Consider the following 23,617-nt stretch of genomic DNA (forward strand, 5'->3'; position numbering starts at 1 on the left):
GACGAAAATGAAATTTAATTTCAATTATTTTTTTTATTAAGCAAAAAAAGATTATTGATTTTTATCCAATACATCTCTTTTTTAGATTGATTCAAATAAATTTATTTATATTAAATTTAATAAATTTATAAAAAAAATTTTTCATAATTTTTCAACATATTAATTGAATCCAAATAATAAAAAGAGAAATACTTTATTTGTCATTTAAGCTAATTATCCGTTTTATTTCACTTATATTGTATAAATATATTAGAGAAATAATATTTTTTATTCTTTTAACTAAATTTTCTAATTAATATTTAAATAAGCATGCGCAACAAATGCCGCCAAAATAATTAAAAAAAAAAAAAGCAACTTGACAATAAATTAATAACAATACAATACAATTTGTTCTATATAAAAAGAAAAAGAAACCATAGGCTATCAACAAAACCAGTATTATCTATAGCTTCAACTGCAACTTGCTAATTCACTAAATCATAATCTCTCTCTCTCTTTCTCTCTCTCTCAATGAGTTACATGGCTTCAACCAAAATTTATTTCCTTGATCTCAAAGATAGGGGGCTTGCAATTTCTTCAATTGGTCATATCCAAACAAAAGCCGAAGCAAAAGCCTTAATCACCAACATATTACAAGGAAGAAATAACAAAACCAAGAAAAAAACATTACCATTATCAACATCCTCGTTTTTCTCCACTCTTTTTTCAAAGTCCCAAAAGCATCTCCATAATGCTTTTAAAGTTATTGATCCACCTTTTCACTCTTCAGTTGATTCATGCCCGGCTTTTGGTGGAAACTTTGCACCGGTGGAGGAGCTAGAGCCAACCGATTGTGAAGTAATCATGGGTGAACTTCCACTCACTTTTAATGGCGTTTACATCCGAAATGGTCCGAATGATGCCCAGAACCAACCAGGCCATCTTCTCGATTTGTTTTTTGGGGATGGGATGCTTCACTCTTTGCAATTATCCAATGGCCATGCCAGGTATTGTAGCCGCTATGTTAAGACTTACAAATATATGATTGAACGAGATGCTGGTTCCCCCCTATTTCCAAGTGCATCATCTCTTTACAAGATCGTCGACCTTTTGAGGTTTCTTATGGCTATATTAACAGGTCATTTAGATCCCATGAAAGGGAGTGGAGTTGCCAATACAAGCCTTGCCTTCTTTGCAAACAAACTTGTTGCTTTGTGTGAGTATGATTTACCGTATGCTATTAATTTGACAGAAAATGGCGATATTGAGACTTTGGGGCGTTGGGAATTTGATGGGAAGCCGAAGTTACTTGCAAACATGACTGCACATCCTAAAGTTGATTCGGAGACAAAGGAGACATTTGCTTTCAGGTGGAGTTTAATTTTTCCTCATCTCACTTTTTTTCGCTTCGATGAAAATGGTATTAAGCAAAAAGAAGTACCAATCTTTTCCATCAAGCAACCAAGTTTCTTCCATGACTTTGCTATAACCAAGAGGTTTGCAATTTTTCATGAGACACAATTAGTAGTTTCACCAATGAAGGTGATGATGGGAAGAGGTAAACTCGTGGATTACCAACCGGGTAAAACTCCAAGAATCGGAGTCATACCAAGAAATGCTCTCAATGATTCAGAGATGAAGTGGTTTGAAATTCAAGGGTTTAACACAATCCATATCCTGAATGCTTGGGAAAATGGGGATGACGAGATAGTTGTTGTGGCACCCAATATAGCTTCTTTCTATAACGCTTTCGATGAGAATGTGGAGATCAAATTGGAGAAGGTAACAATCAACATGAAGACTAAAAATGTTTCTAGAAATATTCTTTCCCCAAGAAATCTAGATTTTGGATCAATAAATCCTTGCTACGTTGGGAAAGAGACTCGTTTCACCTATCTAGGAGTGAATACAGAAGCAAGAATGAAAATGTCAGGTGTAGTAAAAATTGACTTGAAAATGGGGGGTGAAGTTGGGAGACGATTTTATGGACTCGGGTGCTTCGGAGGTGAGCCATTATTTGTACGAAGAAATCCAGAAGATACCATGTCTGATGAAGATGATGGCTATTTAGTGAGTTATGTGCACAATGAGCAGACAAACGAGTCAAAATTCTTGGTGATGGACGCCCAATCACCAGAGCTCGACATTGTTGCAGTGGTCAAGTTACCAAGGAGGGTGCCATATGGCTTTCATGGTTTGTTTTTGGCTAAGGATCAGATTCCAAATTATTCCATGTTCCCTGTAAATGAACTAAAGTGCAACACATGATTACAAAATGATACGCCTAGTAATGAACTTGTATTTAAAGTAAATTTCGTTATTTATATATTTGTATAATATAAAATATTGATAATTTCTTTTTTCGGATTATATTTTATATAAAAATTACATTCACAATTTATATTGACACCAAAATATGAAATATATTTTTTTATTTTATTAAATTCATATATAATTTTTGTTAAAATTTTAAATTGTGTTACTTTTATATTTTTATCATATCATTTATATGTTATATCATCATATTATGTTTTAAATTATGAAATAGCCATAATCTTTTCTCCTAGACTTATAAATTCATTGTTTTAGGTTTGTTTTTCCTTTTTTCTTTTTGGATAGTTTGTTCTTCCAAATTATATTGTTTTAGTGTACTTAATAATTAAGGGTTAAATAATTAATTAATGTTAAAATTTTATAGAGTACGTGAGTGGGGCGGTTGTAGACTAGTAGTACCATGATTTATTATTCTAGATTATTACATTTTGCATAGGAAGGAGAAGGAAAAATATTAGATTATCGTGCTGCATAAATAAATTAATTAGTAACACGATTTTGCTAAATTTTAAAATGAAAATTTAACTTAAAATTAATTACTAAAAATTTCATCTTGAAATTTATTTTACATAAAAAATCAAAATTAAAGGATAAGAGAAAAAGTAATAAATACTGAAATTTAAATATCAAATTTATTATATATTATTTTTTAAAAATGATTATACAAACCCAATAAATTAAACTTCAAATTCATGGATGTTTGCTTTTAAGTCAAGGGAAATACTTCTCCAATTATCATGTTTGGGTGAATACTATTGCTAGATTATAATTAAGTTACCTTTAATTTTATTTATCATTATACACTAATTATATGAGCCTTCTAAAAGGGAAGAAACAAAAGGAGGTGGTCATATTGTCAAGAAAAAAAAAAAAGCATGTTGTTGCCCATTTGACTATAGAAAGCTTATTTTCAATAGAAAATCTGATTTTTTTTTTTTTTTGTTAAAAGAAGAAATGTTTTCCAAAAATCAGCATTCTCAAAATGTGAATATGTTGATGAACAAGTTCATGAGAAAAAAAAATTATTAGATAAGGTGGATATAAAAATGAAAAGAGAAGAAAAGTAACAAAAGTAACAACTTGAATTTAAAAAATTCTCAACTAATTTTAATTAGCATCTCAAATTATTAAATACATTGTTTTATGATGAAAATTATTAAATTTTATGACATTAAAGGATATGCTCTAACAGACAATATTATTTGGTTGGTCAATTCATTTGTTAAAAATTAAAAATTTAGTTAATTATGGCTACAAATTTTTTTTTTCTTGAAAGTGTTCAATTTGATTGAAAAAAAAATGATTAATTAAAATTCAAATTTAACTCATTTTATTTATATAATTTTTTTTAAAGATGGCATTTAATAAATTTATATTTAAATTTAAGTAATCACAACTCTCTTTCTTATACTCAAATTATGATTTTTCTCAAAAAATTATAATGATTAATTAGGGAGTAATATTTTATACTAAATTTTCTAATTAATATTTAAAAGAGCATGAACGACAAATGCCGCTTAAACTTTTTTTTTTTTTTTTTTAAGAAAAGTAAATGTCAAAATAATAGTAATAAAAAAAAAACAGTGTATACTTTTTCAAATAACACCTTTGGGTTTGGTTTCTAAACTTTTAAAAAAGCCGACATGCCGACGAAGCGTTGATGTAATTTCATCGAAGCATAGAATATTCGACTCTTTCTTTCCTCTCCGGTTCTTAGTTGGTGGCCGACCCTCCTCTCTCTCTTTCTTAAAAAAAACAACAAAATCCAGCGTAAACCAAACTTTCCCGTTAACTTTTCTAGAAATTGCCACCCTTTTGAGATTTGTTTCTTCTTTAGATTCTTATAATTTGTTTTTAAGCAAATTTATAAATTCGATCTGTTAAAGAGTTTTTGAAAAATAAAATTGAGAATAATGTTCGACGGAATGATGGATCCTGAGTTGTTTAGAATCGCTCAGGAACAAATGAGTCGTATGTCACCCGCTGAGTTAGCCAGGATCCAACAACAGGTTCAATTTTCTATCTTTTCGTTCTTTTTTTTTTCTTTTCTTTTTTATAAATTTTTATTGATTTTGTTTTGATCAGAATTACGAAACCCATGTAGGATTTAGTAAATTTGTTTTCTTTTCCAATCTGGGTATTTAAGTTTTTTGAAATTTATATTGGGTTTCAACTTTGATTTATTTTTAATTATAAAAATACAATGTGGGATTGCTTTCGTATTGGCTATATATGGTTGAATTGAAGAATAAAACCTGTGTAAAAAAATTTTTTTGATATAAAATTATATTTCTAGTATTATATGATCTTCGATTTTTTAGCTCAATATTTTATGTTAGTGACCCTTTTTTCATGGAATTAGTTGTCTTTTTTTTTTTCTGGTGCGTAATTAGTCTGCTTTTTTTTGAACCAATACTTAGTCTGCTAATATATCTGAATTTCTTCTGCTTTTGAAATAAAATTAATTTATCCGATAATTGTGAGGTTTAGTAATGAGTAACGGGTTTTAGCTAAATTGGTTATGAAGTAAGGATGTTACCAGTACCACCACTTGAAATTGAAGAAGTAATCAGATTGTAGTTGATTATTTGCTTTTTTTTTTTTTTTGGTATAATCAACGTTAATGGCTGCTGTTATTGTGGATTCAATGGCATTGCAGATGATGTCTAATCCTGATTTGATGAGAATGGCCTCAGAAAGCATGAAGAACATGAGACCTGAAGACTTGAGACATGCTGCAGAACAGTTAAAGCACACACGTCCTGAGGAGATGGCGGAGATTGGTGAGAAAATGGCTAATGCATCACCTGAAGAGATAGCTGCTGTGCGTGCCCGTGCTGATGCTCAGATCACTTATGAATTAAGTGCATCTCAGATGTTGAAGAATCAGGCGAGTTATTGCTGTCCAAAATCACATCATTGCTGTTGATATACAATCTCTCATATAGATAAAATATATGCCCATCTGCAAAAGATATTTTTTAGTCCATATTCTTAAAGAAAGAAAATACCCATAGGAGCCTTGAAGCTGATACAAAAAGTAATAATACTCTTTCTTTTAAAAGTTTTAAAGAATTGAACACATTATAAAACCTGTGATGATATACTATCAGACTAATGGGTTGTCTTGAACCATTAAGCTGCATTTGCATAACTTAAACAAGTTAGTCAAATATATGAATATGAGTTGTATGTAAAAAATACCAGAGATCAATTGTGTATGGATAATATTCAACTATGACTCATGTGGAGCCAATTCATTGCTAGGGATGCATTTTGTGCATATTTTTGTGGAATAAAATAAGACTTCCTCAATTGCTATGTAAGCGCATGGCTTTCCTTCCTGGATGCATATAAATATGTGTTTGTTAATTTGTTTCCAAAAACCAAAGGTATAATTATTGTTAACTTTACACATTGAATCTTGAAAAGTCTTTTTTAACTGTGGAATTCTTTTCAAATAAGAGAGTAAGAACAGAATCAATGTGTTATAACTTTAATTATGGTCCACCCTGTCACAGTTTTTTGTCTTATTTACTATTACCCCTTATTAACTTGCATCTGACATGGATAAATATGTCTATTTAAATTTTCCAGGGTAATGAGCTTCATAATCAAGGGAAGTTCGATGCTGCCTCTGAGAAATATTTGCTTGTAAGCCAGCAATTTATATTTCTTTTTTACAATTATAAGAAAAATTCTTGCCTTTTTTTAAAATTTATCTCATTTCATATTAATTAAAATCCTGATTACCTCTTTCACAATCTTAGGCAAAGAAAAACCTGAAAGGAATTCCATCCTCCAAAGGAAGAGCACTTTTATTGGCATGCTCTCTTAATCTGATGTCCTGTTACTTGAAAACAAGGCAATACGATGACTGTATAAAAGAAGGCTCTGAGGTATGAAGATTGCATTTTCTTCTTTATTGTTGTGATACAGTACTATAGGTTTTGTCATAAATTATATTCTCAAGTTATCCCTCATCCCAAGATAATGACAAAATTTCTTTAACATTACTAAACTAGGCTACTAATTAAATAAACAGATAAATTAATAGTTCTCTGTACAATTAGTATGTCATAGCTTGAGATCTTCTATCTTCTCTCTAGCTAAAATTACGTATTTGTATTTTCAGGTTTTGTCATATGATTCAAAGAACGTCAAAGCTCTTTACCGAAGAGGTCAAGCATATAAAGAACTAGGCCAACTAGAAGTGAGTTTTATATGAATATGGTTTTTTATAAATGGTTGCTGATTGCATTTGATAGACATTTTCAAATTTTGGAATAATCCACTCATTTGTTTGTGTTTACTTACTAACTGTCTGCAATTTACTAGGATGCTATCTCTGACTTGAGCAAGGCACATGAAGTTTCCCTTGATGATGAAACAATTGCAGATGTTTTGAGGTATGAATTTATTTGACTTAAGAATGTGGAAACATGGGATAATGGGATAAGTTGTAGTCAGCTGCATTCATTTATAAAGTAGTTTATGCACCAATGCCCATTATGACTATCATTGGGTGGGATGCAATAGGTGCGTTTTGTTTAATTTTTTTCTTTTAAAGAAAGCCCTTGGTATTTACATTCACCTGTTATGTGGTTTAGTTATTAAACATTATTCATAAAATTGATGAAATGTCATTTTTTGTTGAATGTGCCATGCTGGTTAGTGATGTCAATTATTGATGTAGGGATGCTGAGGAAAGATTGGGTAGAGAAGGCAGTCATCAGGCACCTCGAGGTAAGTTTACTGTCCTATATATTGTTGTTGTTGTTGTTGTTGTTGTTATGGCTACTCTCTCTCTCTCTCTCTCTTATATATTTCTTTGATGTTTACACTTCTGTTGCTCCTTATTTCACAGGAGTGGTAATTGAAGAAATAACTGATGAAGCTGCTAGCACCTCTTCTGCTAATCTTCAAAGTTCATCTACTGAATATTCATTGAAACAACCACGAGAAAGTACTGGATTCTTTAAGAGTGAGAAGGGGGGAAATGTTGGGGATGTGACAACCAATTCTGAGTGTCTGCAGGCTCTAAAAGATGATCCAGAAGCACTCAGGTTTGTTTTCATTATCACAAAATTGTCTGTTAGGTGATCTTCATTTGCTTAGTCTGGTAATGCCATATTCTGTCAGCTATGGTTGGATTATGTCAAATATATAACAATGACTTCTAAAATCACTTAACGACCTGAACATAGAGAAACTTGAGGATTTTTTATAAGGTGCTGTAAAGCACATTGACATTAGCTATATATCAGTTTTAGCTGCAGAAAAATAAAGATTTCCTCCAAAAGCTAATGGAATTTCTGCTCTCTTAATTTCTCATTGTGTTGGCTCTAAATCTTAGTAGCATTAATTTATAGTAATCACCTTATAGTTATGTACATGAATACAATCCACTATGAAATATATACATGGTGGGTAGATGAGATGGTGAACTTTAAAAGGGTATTGCTCCCAGAAGTAAAACTTGGAGGATTGAAACATCAGTGTACAAAGTGTGACATGTCCCACCCACCCACAGAACCAAATCATTTCTCCATGTTTTTATTGTTTTCCATTATTTTCCCACCTTTATAGCTCCTAAATGCTGAAAGTCTAAGGTATGTACTGTAGCAATTTTTTGTACTCCATTGTTAATATGTTTTTTTGGCCAGCTATTATTAATCTGTTTAGAGGGTCATAAAATTGTTCAATTCTCTCATTACCCCTTGTGATTAGCAGATCATTTCAGAATTTCATTTCTAACGTTGATCCTGAGACCCTTGCTGCTATGAGTGGTGGTAAAGTTGGAGATGTGAAACCGGACATGTTGAAGACTGCTTCAAATATGATCAGCAATATGTCACCTGATGAGCTACAGAAAATGGTTCAACTGGCTTCCTCATTTCAGGGGGAAAACCCATATACAGGTCATTTTAAAAATGGATTTGGACCTGGATCAGTTCCTCCAAATGTAACACCTGACATGCTTAAAACTGCAACTGATGTGATGACCAAGATGCCTCCAGAAGAGCTTCAAAAAATGTTTGAAATGGCAGCATCTTTAAAGGGGAAAGATTCTATTCCCACATCAACAGCTGTAAACGGTAGCAGTCTAGGTTCAGATGCTGAGGTAAAATATCCAGAATCTGAGACAGCATCTGTCACCAATGGGAATGATGGTTTTGGTGAAACCAGTTCTAGTCGTTTTCCAAATCCAATGAGTACTCAGTCAAATTTTCCAACATCAACTGCTGATTTACAAGAACAGATGAGAAGCCAAATGAAAGATCCAGCTATGCGGCAGGTATGACAGAAGATATTATCATTATTATTCCCCTAGCATTAGTTTTTACTTTTAATGCTTAAACTGATATAGGCAATAGCTGATAGAATGTTGTCATTCTCAATCGCATGAGTCTTTTCATAATTAGAGCTTGCATTACCCCAAGTTCGTGTCCTTTAATGTCTTGTTGCTTATGAACTGGGCAGGTGTTTGCATCAATGATGAAAAACATGAGCCCAGACATGATGGCAAACATGAGTGAACAATTTGGATTGAAGCTTTCTCGGGAAGATGCTGAAAAAGCTCAACAAGCTATGTCATCTTTATCACCTGAGGACTTGGATAGAATGGTATATTTAATATTTTTATTACCCTGCTTTTTACAATTTGCTATATAAGACTTGGTGCATATAATTATTAAACCATTTATCGTATATATTTATCTCAAATTCTTAGTTTAATAGTGTGGTTTTTTCTGAGGTTTTCGTCTTTAGCTTTTAAGTCTGTAGATCCATGGCATTTGCTTATATACGTTACTGTGATATTGTCTTATAATTGGATTATTTGTTTGGTTGGTAAGTAAATGGATTGGGAGAAAGGGGCAAATGATTGGTATCATTAATTTCTTTGTTATTTGTCTTTGTTGTTCTTTTAATTTCCTTCTCCAAAAGTATTTTATGAATCTTATGAGATTAGAAGGTAGAATGAAAGAAAGATAAGCATAGATGGGTGTCATCTCCATGCTGAGTTGTTTCTATATGTCCCAACTCCTACGAAATTGGATGCTAATGTTTAATTTCACGTCTGTTTGCATGTTGCTCTAGTGCAGATAGCTTTCTCTATGTTACCTTGTTCTCACTGAAGTTTGTTGGGTGGTCTTTGACGAAAATACTTCAGTCAGAAGTTTAATGGGTCTGAGATCTTTCTGTTTGTTGAATTGTTGCTGACGGTTTGCTGAAATTCTCTAATCAGTGTTCGCATCCTATGCTTAAGAACCCTATTTTGAAATGACCGCTATCCTGCACATTGTTGTTGACCTGTGAAAAAAACAAGGCAGGATGGACCTGCCTGATTATACACCTGTAACCACTTCCCTGGGGCTCATGTACCCACTTTAAATTTAATTAGATATAAAAGTTGGCCAATGTTAGGTTGTGAAATGAGGTACCGTCTCACCCAAAATAATGGTAAATAAACTTGCACATCCGAAGAGGTTAGGTCACCTTATAGACTGGTGTAAGATGTTCATGGCTTACTTATTGACCATTCATCGTCATCCTCTGTTAAAGTCATCTCTGATTTCGCTGATTGTGGTGGATGTTTCTTTACCATAATGTTTACATCTTTGCCTCCAAAAAATAATGTTTTCCCCTTCACTATATTGTTCCAGATGCGTTGGGTAGATAGGATCCAGAGAGGAGCAGAAGGTGCAAAGAAGGCAAAGAACTGGTTGCTTGGAAAACCTGGTATGATCCTGGCAATATGCATGCTCATCTTAGCAGTGATTCTTCACCGGTTAGGCTTCATCGGTAGTTAGAATGGTACCAATCTCCATTTTGGAACTTCTAATTGAGGTGATGTTGGAAACTAACATGCATTTTGGGTCGCAAGATGGTAAGAGAGGAATTTTGAGCTACATGTTCTCTCAATTTGTGTTCAACGGATGAACGGGTGGCCGGGATTTCTTTCGAATGTAATCGATCAATGGGTTCAGCCTTGATGTTAGGTTGTATTGTAGGAGACTAGGTGCCAAGGTTACTTAGTCAAAGGAGATTCAAAGCAACGATCCTGATATCAAACTTGACTTCCATTTTTGTAGCATAATTATATAATAATGCATGCATTTTGGGGAGATATGACGTACTGATCATGATTTGTTTTTATATCAACTTTATAAAGCAAGGTGTGCTCGAGTAAATACATTGTTTTCTCTCTTTATATTTAGTATATTTTTTTGAATTAATTTTACACTAGAAATAAGCTTGCACTATGTTGCGAGTCTATTTTATCTAAATTAATATAAATAAACTTTCTTCTTAATTTTATTATTTTATAGGAATATCAATAAATGTTAATTTTAATATTAATTGTAATGAAATTTCCGAGAAATAAAATGATTATTTTAAATATACTATTGATTCATTGATTTTAACAAAAATTAAATTAATTTTAATATTTTTAAGACTTGAAATTAATACATTAATTAGTACAAGATCATGATTTTCAATGTTTTGCATTGTGAAATTTGGTGTTGTTAGGTATGGATGGTGGGTTGTACTTGAGCAAGCCTAAGTTCCATTAATCGAATTGAACTTCTTAGAGATTCTGTCCAACCTTAAATGAACTTAGTTGTTAGGTAAATTCCAAAATCAAAGTTATTAAAGACCAGCCTAACCTTGAATATTTTGATGGATGAACGTCTAATTCCACTATTGTCACTGACTTACCCGCTGCTGCCTGCTGTCATCTATACCGGAAATAAATTAAAACATTTATTAATTCTTAGGTTGCAGGACCGGTCAAAATCATTTCGCATTGTCCAATCTACGCCGTTCATCTTCAAGACTTCGCAGTCAGCTCACGCGTGGACACCATTAGCCATTTTTCATTTTCCTCCTGTTTCAACACGCGGGATTTCCACATTTGATTTTTGAAATGGGCGCTCCTTAGAAATCTCAGGCCAGATTTTTTAAATGAGGAATAAATTTGTTATAAAAATTCGGAATAATACACTTTTCTTTTTTTTTTTATTTGTTTTCGATTTAAAATTTTAAAATATAATATAATGATACGATATAAATATAATACGAAAATAAAATAAAATATAATAATTTAAAATTTTAATAATAATTATATATGAATTAAAATATAAAAAAATATATTTTATATTTTTACATTAATATAAATTTTGATATATAATTTTTATATAAAACACGATATAAATATATAAATTTTAATATTTTACATGATATAAATATATAAATATCAAATCTAATCAATATTTGATGATATAAATTTTTAATTTCACTAACAAAATTAAAAGAGTGACATATTTTATTTTTTAATTAATTTTTTATTTTTATAAATATATCTTAATGTATATGTGTTACGTTACAAATTTCATTTTTAAAATCTAAAAATTTCGCATGTAAAATCCGTAAGTTTTACTTATAGTAAACAAAGACGGAGTCAAAAATTTTATTTGATGGGAGTTTAATTCAAATATATCAAATTTAAAAAATAATAATACTAATAACAATTAAAATTTTCATATCCAACCATAATTGTAAAAAAAAATTACAATTGTTCACGGTTTCATATTTAAAAATGTCATACAATACTTGGATTGTTCGGTAACATTTTCATTTTATGTTTTATGTTTTTGTTTTTAGTTTTTTTTTTTTAATTATAAACAAAAACGTATTTGCTAGTTTGTTTTTATTTTTTTATTTTTTTAAATTAAAAATTAAATTTTGAAAAGTTTTGAAAATTATTAAAAATGAAAAAAAAAGATATTTTCAGATTTTTTGAAAATAATTCCAGTATTGTTATCGCGCGCGTACGTTCACCCATTTGACTACAGTGTTGCTACAGTTTAAAATTTTTGTTTTTGACAAAAATCGAACCTCTACGCTTTTGGATTTAAAAACTTTAATTGCTTTCTCTTTTTTGTTGTGTCTTTGCTTTATTTTTATAATAAAAATATTTTATCTAAATATGTTTTTAAATTAAAATAAAATAAAATAAAATTTTAAAAATATAAAATAAAAAAACATACAATAATACAAAACGACCCTTAATTATCAATATTTTAAACACATTTTTTTAACATACACAATTAAGCTATTATTTCAAATTGATCCTCATTATATTACATAAACGAATCTTTGAAATATTCATTGATGGAAATGCTTTCTATATTGTGCAAGTAGCAATTGATAAATTAATTTTAGTTTAATTAATTAATTATAAAATACTCCCCACAAATGTATGGTCATTATTTTCCTTATGACAAAAGTCATAAGTAATTTTTACATATTATTAAAACCAACATTTAAAAAAAAATTTTAAATAATTTTTTATGAGTAAAATTGTTAATTATTGAGAACTTATTCTTGCTTAATAGGTTTTAAGACTTTCACAGCGAGATGCAATATTTTCTTGATACATGTTAATTATTATTACATAATTCTTTTTTATCTATAACTGAATAAATTCGTTAAAACTTAAGAAAAAAAATAATTAAAGTAAATTGAGTATTAATTTTGATGTCACGTATATTGATTTATTAAATTGAGTTTTAATTTACATTGATTTATTAATTAATATATATTTTTAAAAATTACGGAAAAATATATTAGTTACTCCTTGAATTACGAAAATAGAGTGTGGAAGTCAAAAATTAAGGATAAATTAGAATTAAAAAAATATAATTAAATACAAAAAAAGTATAATTATGTATTTAATGTAGAGGTGCTCTTATCAAAATATTTATTGGAAAACCAAATGTCCAAACCATATTAAACCTCCCGGAGTCTTCCATTTTATAATGAAGCGGCTTCTTTTGGTTAGTATTTAATATTTGAAATAAACCAAGTTAAGAAAACGAAAATAAATAACCCATGGAATTTTCTTTCGATTTTCCCGGCAATTCCTCCGTTTTGTAAAAGAAAAAAAATACCTCTTTGATTTCCTAACTGGATTTTCCTTTTTTTTCTTCAATTTTATCTCTTATATTCCCTGTTTTTCCTTCATCTTCTTTGCTTTCTTGATTGATCAGAAAATCCCATTCAAAATGAATCAAAAATTACTTTCTCCCGTATTTTCTTCTTTTCAAAATCACCCTTTTCGTTTTCTTTAGCCTTTTTTTCTCGCTTTAATTTTTTTTGTTTTGAGTGAGAATATAGGGAGAATTAAATACCCTGTTGGTTGAATATGAGTCGTCAGGTTTTGATAAGATCACCGCCTGTGACACGGAGGCAACAGTTATTGATATCGGAGGATCCGAAGACGGCGAGAAAAGGGAAGAAATTCGGGGAAGTGGTCGGTGGCACGGCGGCGGAGTGCGCGGCGGTGTGTTGTTGCTGTCCATGTAGCGTCATGGAGCTGCTTGTTTTGGGTCTTTTTAAAGTTCCCACTGGACTTTGTAAGAAGGCTTGGAAAAGGACGAAACGACAGCGTTTGAAGGCGAAGAATCAGGACTTATCGGGCCCGGCTCAGGGCAGGCCCACGAGGGAGGAGTTGGAGGCTGAACTGCATCGGATGGTGGGGAAAGGGGAGCGACATGGGGTTGATGATCATGATGATGGGTCCACGGGAGCAGTAGAATTTGAAAATGAGATGTGGGACCGGTTTCATGGGACTGGATTTTGGAGGAGTCATTCGCAGATAGAGACGTGACGTGTCAGTACGAGTGGAATTAAATATACACTCCGTCAGTATATGAGACCTTCGGAAAATTTTTATTTTTGTGGATATGAAAAAAAAAAATTAGAGAGGTTTTGTCTCATATTTGAATTTTGATTGAATTATAATTAAAAAAAATCTTGAAATTTAAGATTTTGGTGAGTAGTGTAAATAGGGTAAGGACTTTGAATTGGATACAAATTGGTAGAGTCAACCTTAATTGATACTTGATTATTTTTAAAAGCAAAAAAATTTAGGTTTAAGCAGTGATTTAAAAAAAATTCTCTAACATTGTGCTTTGCTTAGTGAGTTGCACCTTCGTTGCAAATAAAATGGTGTTATACAGTGAACTTTTTTTCATATATTAACTAATTACATTTATAATAGTCATGTTTTAGTGTGCATGATAACATTTATAGGCTACTTTAAATAATATACTTTAGAATAGTTTTTTTTTTTAACCGTGCATAACAACATTTGTTTTTTAAAATTTAAAATTTAATTTTATAGTAAACGAGGGAAGAGACAACCCACGTGGTACTTCTTTCTTCATTTATTCTCTAATTTTTTTTAATTAATTAATTTTATAAAAAAATCGATCGAGATAAGAGGATAGAATAATTTGTATTCAATTTGTTTGATTTGCACAGATTCAACATCGGTGCGTTTTTAAAAAATTAAGATTAAATTTAGTTTTTTTTTAAGTAGGGTCAGTTGGAGATGGTTTCAAGATATTTCTTTCATCTTGATTGTTCACGTAACACCAACAATTTTTTTTTCATTTTCGCTTTAAAGCTTTTGTATTTTTATTCCTTTTTTTCTTTTATTTTTTTTTATTTTTTATTAAATAAATTTTATAATAAAAAAATTTATTAAAATATAAATAAAAAATTAATTCGTATATAAATTTTGATTTAATTTAATCTAATTGACATACTTTATTTTAATTTAAGATAATTATGTTAAGATTTTTTTTAAATTGAGTTTGAGTCCGAATAAAATTTTGGATATTAAATCTCAGTTTAGTATATAAAAATATATATTTCTCTTGTTATCTCATTTAATTTTTTATCATTTTTTTAAAATTTTGTTTATTATAAATTATCAAATATATTAATTACGGAGTTTTTAATTTCATAATCAAAATTAAGATATTGATATATATCTCTTAATATATATTTAAAAAATAAAAAATTAATTAAAAAAATAAAATATATGTTATTATTTTAATCTTACTTGTAAAATTAAAAAACTTGATTGTTGGTATATAAATTAACTAAATTTGTAAAAAAAAAAATAGTAAATGCATAAATAACAAAACAATTTATACCCAACAAATTTCAATTTAATATGATTATTTTAATAAAACTTTAATTCAGTTTTGCCTCTTTAAATAATTTAGATCAAGTTACTGAATTTGAGATATTTTGTGTCGGCTTTTATTGAGATATATAAAAAGTATATTTTATTTATATTTATATTATATTAATAAATATATTATTTAATATTTTAATTTAATAAAATTATATTTATATATAATTAAGTTATAATTTTATGAAAAATAAATAAACTTATATTTATTTATATATTATCATCTATTAAAATTTAATATAAAAATTTTATTTTTTATATTTAAATATATTAAAAAAATATCCTGTAACAAAATTCGGCTGCGCGGATGTAATTCTAATATATTTTACATATTTAAAGAAGCCAAATACAGTAAAAAAATGCCAACCAGTCATAGAGTTATTTGATAAAATTATCAAAAAAAATTCATAAATGTAAGTTACAAAAAATATTAAGTACTGCTATTATTTTATTATTTATAAATTTAATTATTCAAACATAGTATTGTATTTACCATTTTCCATGCCGACATCAGTAACATGCTTTGTTACTTAAAGCGAAGTCACTGCAGTGTGAGTGTGACAGAATGATAATAGAAATAATCGTCTAAGACATTACACTGAAGTTTCCACGTGCCGAAAAACCACACATGCTACCCAACCCCGCTTTTTTGTTCACTTTTTCCGCTACCCTTTTCCCAGGTCTTCTCGTCACCCTCTTCGTAATGTAGTAAAAAGTCATTCCTTTCATCGATTCTTCCCAAAAGAAAAAAAAAAAAAAAAGATAAAAAACCCAAATTCAAAGTCTTCCCTTTTGCCCAATCTACTAAAAAGAAAATAGGATTTTTTTGTAAAACCCACCCTGTCATATTAATCGATCTACTGGATAACTTTCTTTTCAACTCTCAAATGGAGGTAAAGTAAATTCTGGGTGTTTCATTGATTTTGTTTCTGGGTTTTTTTGGGTTGTTTGGTTGGTGAGAAAATGGAGATAAAGTTTAAGAATTTATGGGAAAAGTTGGTGAATTTTATGGATTTTTTTAATATCTATTCTGAATTTTGGAGTTTCTGTTTTAGTGAATTTTTTTTTTAAAATTTTTAGGCTTAATTTTGTTGATCTTTTGTTAAGTGACTGATTTTATGAATCTGATCAGTGTGTTGTCTATGTCTTCAGTGTTGATTATGTATGGACTGTTTTGGTGGATTTTTTTTTATCAAGGTGTTGAATTTCTTTATTGGTCACTGTTGGTTTAATTTTGTACCTAAGGCTATGTTAGTTTCATTTGAAATTGAGATTAAAAATAGATGCTTTGGTTTTTGGCCTTGTAGGGGACGGAAGATACCAAGTCTGAGGCGCATTTAACCTCTGCGGCAGCTTTTGTGGAAGGGGGAATTCAGGATGCTTGTGATGATGCTTGCAGTATATGCCTTGAAGAATTTTGTGAAAGTGATCCATCGACAGTATGTATGCCTGAAAAGTTTGGTTCGTATCTGTTTGATATTTGAATGGAAATTTTTTGATCCTTGTTTGTTGCATCACTTACAGGTGACCAGCTGCAAGCACGAGTTTCATCTTCAGTGCATTCTCGAATGGTAGTTTAATCCTTATCTATTTTATAAAATTCATTTTAGTTTTTAATTTTTTATATCTGCATATGTGAGTAGTAATGTCTGGATGATCTAGTTTTGATCTTGAATGCGGCTATCTACTTACTTTATATATCAGTCAGGGAGATGACTTAATTTAGTAAAATTCTCAAATTGACTAGACTTGTAAAACTGGGAAAGGTTTAATTTAGCTGGCGCTCTTGCCTTCTGATTTAGAATTTTGGATTTGATATTGTTTTATGTTATGCAGTGCAAGTTCTTTTATGCTTTGCATTCCAAGTTCTTTTTAGTGTTTTAAAAGTGAGGAGCTTTGTAAATATAACAGAATAGATAAACTAAATATGATGCTTAAGAAGAATCGAGTTGTATTTTAGTTGCCTAGGTCTAGCATGCAGGCAGGTTAGAGGCAATATTAGGGTGTGACTTTGAATTATTAAAGCACATTGTCCATTTCATTTTTTGATCACCATAAAAGAGATCAAACCTTCATTAACATTGTTGGCTTAACTTCATGTTCATGCTATGGAAGCATTGTGAATTGTTGATTATGCCTGATGTGTACTGCTGTTTGTCCATGAAAGTTAAAATTACTCATGTTAAATGTTAACTGATTATTTTGAATTCCATTACATTGTAAAAGAGAGCTTCAGGGAGTTAAGATGCTTTCTATGAAGAAAGGAATATTATGTGCATGTTGGTGTTAGAGACTGGTTAAGGGATCTAAAAATAAGGATTCTGGGGGATAGATTAAAAAATTAGGGCTTTAAATTAGATTTTTTGGGTGAAACTTTCTAAAATGATTAAGTAGTAGGACTTCGCATTATTACTGTTGAAGTAGGAAGGTTGTATGTGTTGTTCTAGTATTGGGCATTTTGAGGAATAATTAATTGGTGAATGTCATATATTTCTTTTATGTTCCAGAAATGCTTCTACTTGAAAATACGTTCTCTTTTTTTTATTACTATTCCTTTTCCTTTTCTTTTGATAAGTGAAATGAGTGAAAGCCTTGACGAGCACCAAGGGGATGCTAACGCATGTGGAAGGCCTTTTTATAAAAGATAGTAGATAGAAGAAACCGATAGCATCATGTACTGTAATGATTTATGAACGACTATCAAATGATAATAATGGAGTATTAGGCCATGGAAGCTTATGTACAAAAAGAAAAAAAAAGATCTTGAAAGCAAGAGCTTTTTATATTGTTAAAGTGAACTTGAATGCCCTTCAATTTTATTTCCCTCCAGAAAAGCCAAAAAGTGGAGGAAGGGATCAAATCTACCACTCTACATCTATCTTTACAAGCTTGTACACTTCCCAAGCCCACAACTCCTCTGGTCCTTCTCAATTGAACCTGCTATGTCCAGAATAGCATCAGTTAAGACCAAAGTTGTCTTCTCAAGACAACCATTTAGAAGATGAAGCACCAATTAGTTGCTGCCTTACGGAGGAAATATTGACGGAATAATTTTTCTCCTCTTTCTAAGGTCATGTATGATTAAAACTCTTCCTCAAGATTCTTCTTATGCAAAAAAGGTGTCATAGTACGTGCCATGAGCTTCCATAATGCTTTCCATAGAATGTTTTTCCTCCCTTGAGTTTTGTTTACTAATTCCCCACTATCTGATTCTGTAAGGAATGATAAAGTATATTAAAGCAGTGAACTGTTTTTTTTTTTTCTATGGTCTTTATGAAATCTGCCTTCCTGCTTTGTTCACTTAAGATGGAGGCAGTTCTCTCAATTATTCCCTTTATGTTACCCCCTTTGTTCACCAGAAATATTTCACTGAAATAACCTTGTTTTCTAAGCCTCAACAGTCCACTTTACTAGAATGCAACACCATATCGTAAACCAAGTTGAAAATTTGGTGAAAGCCTCATATGCCTTTTCTTTGAGTACCTTGCGAACCAATCCTAGGTAGGAATAGCTCTTGAAATTATTTGGAGATGAGGCACTTATTGTGAAAATATATGAATTCCTAAATGCTTAAAATTTTTGTGTGTGTTGGGGATTGGCCTATTCAAGTTTAACATGACCACGCAATTTTGTATGACCATAAGGCCAGCATGTGGTAAGTATTTTGGTCAGAGTAGCAGATATTGTAAAATGCTCTGCATCTTGCACCCAGGCATATTGTTTTTGATTGATGAACCGGTGACTTATGCAGAATAATTCACTTCTTCATTATTTAATTCTAAGTACTGCTATGAGTTTTGGCCGACCCCAAAGTTATGTGATATAAGGCTTAGTTTATTGTTGTTGTTTGTTGCTATGAGTTTTTTTTCATTTTTTTTTGTGAAATGTTTTATTTGAGTTACTGCATATTGCTAGATCTCTTAGCAGGACATTACTTTTCCTCAAAACCTCCAAAAATCTTCAGTTGGATCTCTCATTAATTATGCAACTTTAATGGAGGAATGCTGAAGTTGATAAACAATCCTATTGTCTTGTGTTCGTTATTCTACATGGCTTTAAGTTTCTCCAAAGTTCAATTCCGCTTTTTTTTTTTTTTAATTCTTTTGGTCTTTTATGATAGCCTTTTTTTTCTTCAATGGAAATGGGGATAACCCCTAATATTTAAGTATGAGCCAGGGATTGAGCCCTGGCCCTGCCGGTTCAACCCCCTAAAGGGGGGATATGAATGGCTGGGCTAAGTTCATGGTTCAGTTTCCCCCCTCTTTTTCCCCATCTTTCTTGACTAAAATTGTGTTGCATTAATCTCGTTATGTGGGCTATACAAACTGACATATTCTTATAAGCTTTGTTTATTTACCAAGATATGGCAATTTTGTTTGTCAAAACTAAATTAAGATTTGACTATATTCATGACTAATTGCTCTATGCTGTGATGTTCTTATGATGCATGATACATACATAAATTTATATAAGAGATTTTAGTATATTCTATGAGAAATGAGAAACAAATAAAAACTAAGGCGTTTATAAGAGTTATTTAGGTTGAATGAAGTTTGGGTAGTTGTTGAGTGTGTATGATATTTTTGTCGATGTCAATTATTTTTATTTGTTGAAACTGCTTCTTTACCTCTACCCTTACCACTATCAAAGGATTTTTCTTAAGGAACAGAAATGTAGAGTATGATGATAAAATAAAGGTGTTTAGAGAAATATATTAGAGCTATGATGTCCTAGTGAAGGGTTTTTGAAGCTGTTCTCACAATGGTTTGTGGAGATAAATATTTCCGAAATTTTGTTTATTCTAATACTGAAGAAAATATGGAATATTGGAATGTAAGAGAGTATTAGAGAGGATTTGTTTTGGATGTCATGGGCGAGTGACATCTCCAATTTAAAGTGCCAGCTTTTCTTCTACCATATTGCCATTCAATATCAGAAATAGTTCATGTCAGCAATCTATAATTCTAACATAGATTTTAAAATGGAAAGCTTCACATTTGAAGTATGTTTTCCATTAGATTGGATGCTTTAGTAGAATTTGTAAAAAAAAAAAAAATCATTGACAACTTCAATTATTCTAGGTTGTGGATGATAAAATAATTACATGCTACAAGAACTTTATGACCCTCTTGAGCTGCAATCATTTCACTAGATAAAAGAATCTGATGCCAATTTATGGCCTGTATGTTCGAAGTTCATATCATTATATGAGATATGAAATGAGTTCATTCTACTTATCAGAAAGGGAAGGAAACTCAAAAAGATAATTATCTTAATTTTTCATTTTACTATTTTAATCTTTCAGGTGTCAGAGGAGTTCTCAATGCCCCATGTGCTGGCAGCCAATTAGCTTGAAAGATCCAACAAGGTTTGTGTTTCATCTATATTTTGTTTCCCTATTTTTTTTTTTTTTTTTATTTACTTCTCCAGATTCTTCTTGTTGATGTGTATTACATGCCTAATCATTTCTCTTGCTTTGGCAGCCAGGAGTTGCTTGAGGCAGTTGTACGTGAAAGGAATTTTAGGTTCAATCCCTCTAGAAATGCAACCATATTTCATCATCCAACTCTGGGGGATTTTGAACTACAACATGTTTGTATTTCTGATCTGCTATTTAGATGTCTAGCAACCTGATTTTTATGATCAATAAATTGAATCAAGTCCAATTCCTAGATAAAGAGCCATACTCATAGGGTTGCTTTCAATGTAGCTGCCTGTGGGGGCTAATGATGCTGAGCTTGAGGAGCGTATAATCCAGCACTTGGCTGCTGCTGCTGCAATGGGGCGAGCACGTCACATTGCAAGAAGGGAAGGTCTGAGGAATAGGTCAACTGCTCAAGGTCGTCCACAGTTCTTGGTATTTTCAGCTCATCCTAATGCACCCTCTAGTGGTCCTTTATCTTCATTGTCACCAACTCAGAGAGAAGGTCAGCCAGCCCCCGCAATTGCTGTTGGCACTCCTTCCTCTCCTGCAACAACAGTGGGGGAAGAATCTTCGGTATCAATTACTCCTGTACCTTCTGCCCGAGCTGATCAGCAGTCTGCCTCGGCATCTCGCTCCAGTGTTCTTTTGGTCAATGATCAAGGGAATCCCTTGAACAATAGGTACTTGCTGTTCTCTAACGTGATTCACCATATGTTCCTGTTATTAGGTAGTTGTCTCAGATGATGTTTACAATGCATTTTTTAGCCTTGCTTTACGCTGATCACAATAATATCTTCCATTGTTCTCTTTCTGGAGGTCTCCTAATCAGTCATCTCCTAATAGTCAAGATAGAGCAGGACCTTCAGAATTCCAGTCATTTTCAGAATCATTAAAATCGAGGTTTAATGCCGTTTCGATGAGGTACCGGTCATATTCAGACATTTGAGATTTAATCTAGGGTGATATTTTGATGTTTTCTTTTACATGATTTATTATAAATTTGCACTTATATTTTGATTTATGGATCTTTTAAGATACAAGGAGTCGATTTCAAAGAGTACAAGGGGGTGGAAGGAGAGATTTTTCTCTCGCAACACTTCCATGGCAGATCTTGGTTCTGAAGTTAGGAGAGAGGTTAATGCTGGCATTGCAACAGTCTCGCGCATGATGGAGCGTCTAGAAACCAGAGATAGTGGAACCAGCACGGCTACTGTATCAAGCAGTTTGGAAGATAGGTCTAATCCAGAATCAAATAACCACCAGATATCAGATGCTGGTGGAGAAACTACTTTGACTGAAACCAGTGCACAAGCCTCATGTGCTGCTAGTTCTGCTTCCAATTAAGTATTGTTTCAGTAACTTCATCAACTGAAAAATGTTTTAGCATCAAAGGTAACCTGAGTTGTTAAAATTTTGCTTGATTTTCAATCGCTGTATATAGAATATGGATGATCTTTTCTGATATACGTTCCCTTATAATGTTATTGAAATTGACTATTGCTTCGATGATTGGTACCATGTGGTTATCATTCTCTCTCTTAATTGATATCTTCTTCTGTTACTCTTTTTCTATCTATATCTTTTGTAATCTTTAATGAGTTAGTAGTATTTTCTATTATGCTTCTTTCATTTGATCTCTAGTGCTTATCATTCCAGATGTTTTGTTGCCCCTTATTAATTCATTCATGAATTTTTAATTACACATAACTCCCAAGAGTCAAGTTGAATTGGTTAAACTTTTAAATATATAAATATTATAATTTATTTCAGCTTTTAATAGTACTTAATGGTATAAAACTGCAGATACGTAAATTTGGATACTGACTGTACCAGACATGAACATTGCAATAGCATGCTGATAAAAGTATTCCAACTTTCTCACACTTTGTTTTATCACCAAGCTATTGCCGCACTGTTCTTATCTTGTTTTATTGCCGTGACATTACCTTGATGTTGTTACTTCAATTCTTAATGGACATGTCTGTGTCTGATACTGGGTTAAATGTTCTATTTCCAGATATGTTTTTGATGGATGTGTTGCCCTCCTTTTCCAGCCATTCTTTATATCCTTGGACATCTGAAGAGATCAGTTGGTGATCGAGAACTGATTCAGAACAAAATATGTTGAAAAAAAAAAGTTATATTTGTCGTGAACAGATTATGTAAATCAGTTTATGTTCTTAACTTTATTTATGAATATATAATTCTAGGCGAAGTGTTGAAGATCTTGAAGATGGGACAAATTCTAGCTTGATGAGCTTTCATGAGGATTATACACCTTTTAACAAGCACACACGAACATTATCCCTGTAATAATATTGCTTCTTAGTACCTTGATTCAGGGGGCTTTGTTCTGTTTTAACGCTGTTAAATGCTGTTCAGATTTTCAACACAATATGTGGTACTCTATAACTTATGAATATACAAAAATCGATAGTGAGTCTCAATGAACTTTAATAAAAGAAATATTCCACCATTTAGCTACAATTTGACGATACACCAAATTGAGTTTCAAGTGGAAGTAACGAGCAATGATGACCTGCCTAGAATGCCGACCCTATGTGGCAGATGATTGCCCAGTCTCCACCAATCGAAGAATTTTTATGAAAGTAAAATTGGGATGATCAGATGGCAACAGAACGTCTTGCTTCACACTTGATGGAAAGCCTCTTGTAAGTACTGCCAAGTTTTTGTCAGCAGGAGTAGGTTGAACGATTTCCAAACAAGTTTAAATGATAGAACAATGCCTTGAGATTGCTTGACAACTGGGATAATATGCTGATTTGTTAAAGTTAATGCCCCTGACCAAGAGAAACGCTTTGCAC

The 23,617-nt window shown here is 31.4% G+C and overlaps 3 protein-coding genes and 1 pseudogene across 5 annotated transcripts; all 4 read left to right on the plus strand.

Moving 5' to 3' along the window:
• Positions 1-519: 519 nt before the first annotated feature.
• Positions 520-2,247, plus strand: LOC111284268 (zeaxanthin 7,8(7',8')-cleavage dioxygenase, chromoplastic pseudogene; annotated as a pseudogene).
• A 1,667-nt stretch (positions 2,248-3,914) lies between these two features.
• Positions 3,915-10,553, plus strand: LOC111285168 (outer envelope protein 61-like). Of its 2 annotated transcripts, XM_022874461.2 has the most exons (11): positions 3,915-4,322; positions 4,973-5,203; positions 5,911-5,967; positions 6,084-6,212; positions 6,449-6,526; positions 6,652-6,722; positions 7,010-7,059; positions 7,181-7,379; positions 8,047-8,611; positions 8,797-8,940; positions 9,981-10,553. In XM_022874461.2, the coding sequence occupies exons 1-11, from the start codon at positions 4,227-4,229 to the stop codon at positions 10,125-10,127; spliced, it is 1,767 nt and encodes a 588-aa protein (XP_022730196.1). In that variant the 5' UTR covers positions 3,915-4,226; the 3' UTR covers positions 10,128-10,553. The 2 variants fall into 2 exon arrangements, with proteins under 2 accessions (XP_022730196.1, XP_022730197.1); XM_022874462.2 differs by lacking the exon at positions 8,797-8,940 and having other exon boundaries at positions 9,981-10,276.
• A 2,824-nt stretch (positions 10,554-13,377) lies between these two features.
• LOC111284269 (uncharacterized) lies at positions 13,378-14,149 on the plus strand. Its single transcript, XM_022872985.2, has one exon. The coding sequence runs from the start codon at positions 13,526-13,528 to the stop codon at positions 13,988-13,990; it is 465 nt and encodes a 154-aa protein (XP_022728720.1). The 5' UTR covers positions 13,378-13,525; the 3' UTR covers positions 13,991-14,149.
• Positions 14,150-16,022: 1,873 nt separating this feature from the next.
• Positions 16,023-23,133, plus strand: LOC111284704 (E3 ubiquitin-protein ligase RHF2A-like). 2 transcript variants are annotated; one of them, XR_016342749.1, is made up of 10 exons: positions 16,056-16,260; positions 16,675-16,806; positions 16,892-16,938; positions 20,673-20,735; positions 20,851-20,959; positions 21,078-21,472; positions 21,609-21,713; positions 21,827-22,184; positions 22,596-22,656; positions 22,810-23,133. XR_016342749.1 is itself a non-coding variant. In XM_022873565.2 (9 exons), exons 1-8 carry the CDS (start codon positions 16,255-16,257, stop codon positions 22,134-22,136), a joined length of 1,167 nt encoding a protein of 388 aa, XP_022729300.2. In that variant the 5' UTR covers positions 16,023-16,254; the 3' UTR covers positions 22,137-22,184; positions 22,810-23,133. The 2 variants fall into 2 exon arrangements, 1 of the variants encoding a protein (XP_022729300.2); XM_022873565.2 differs by lacking the exon at positions 22,596-22,656 and having other exon boundaries at positions 16,023-16,260.
• The last annotated feature ends 484 nt before the right edge of the window (positions 23,134-23,617 follow it).

This window comes from Durio zibethinus, chromosome 6, assembly GCF_047325235.1.
Source record: "Durio zibethinus cultivar Kanyao isolate XHJ-2024 chromosome 6, ASM4732523v1, whole genome shotgun sequence".
NCBI lineage: Eukaryota > Viridiplantae > Streptophyta > Magnoliopsida > Malvales > Malvaceae > Durio > Durio zibethinus.

Excerpts from the sequence above, each read along its gene's own strand:
- LOC111284704 (XM_022873565.2), top strand. Across the intron at positions 16,807-16,891 it reads GTGAAAGTGATCCATCGACA|GTGACCAGCTGCAAGCACGA; the intron begins GTATGTATGCCT and ends CATCACTTACAG. Across the intron at positions 20,736-20,850 it reads AGCTTGAAAGATCCAACAAG|CCAGGAGTTGCTTGAGGCAG; the intron begins GTTTGTGTTTCA and ends TTGCTTTGGCAG.
- LOC111285168 (XM_022874461.2), top strand. The coding sequence starts at position 4,227 with ATGTTCGACGGAATGATGGATCCTGAGTTGTTTAGAATCGCTCAGGAA. Across the intron at positions 6,213-6,448 it reads GTATAAAAGAAGGCTCTGAG|GTTTTGTCATATGATTCAAA; the intron begins GTATGAAGATTG and ends TTGTATTTTCAG. Across the intron at positions 7,380-8,046 it reads GATGATCCAGAAGCACTCAG|ATCATTTCAGAATTTCATTT; the intron begins GTTTGTTTTCAT and ends TGTGATTAGCAG.
- LOC111284269 (XM_022872985.2), top strand. The coding sequence starts at position 13,526 with ATGAGTCGTCAGGTTTTGATAAGATCACCGCCTGTGACACGGAGGCAA.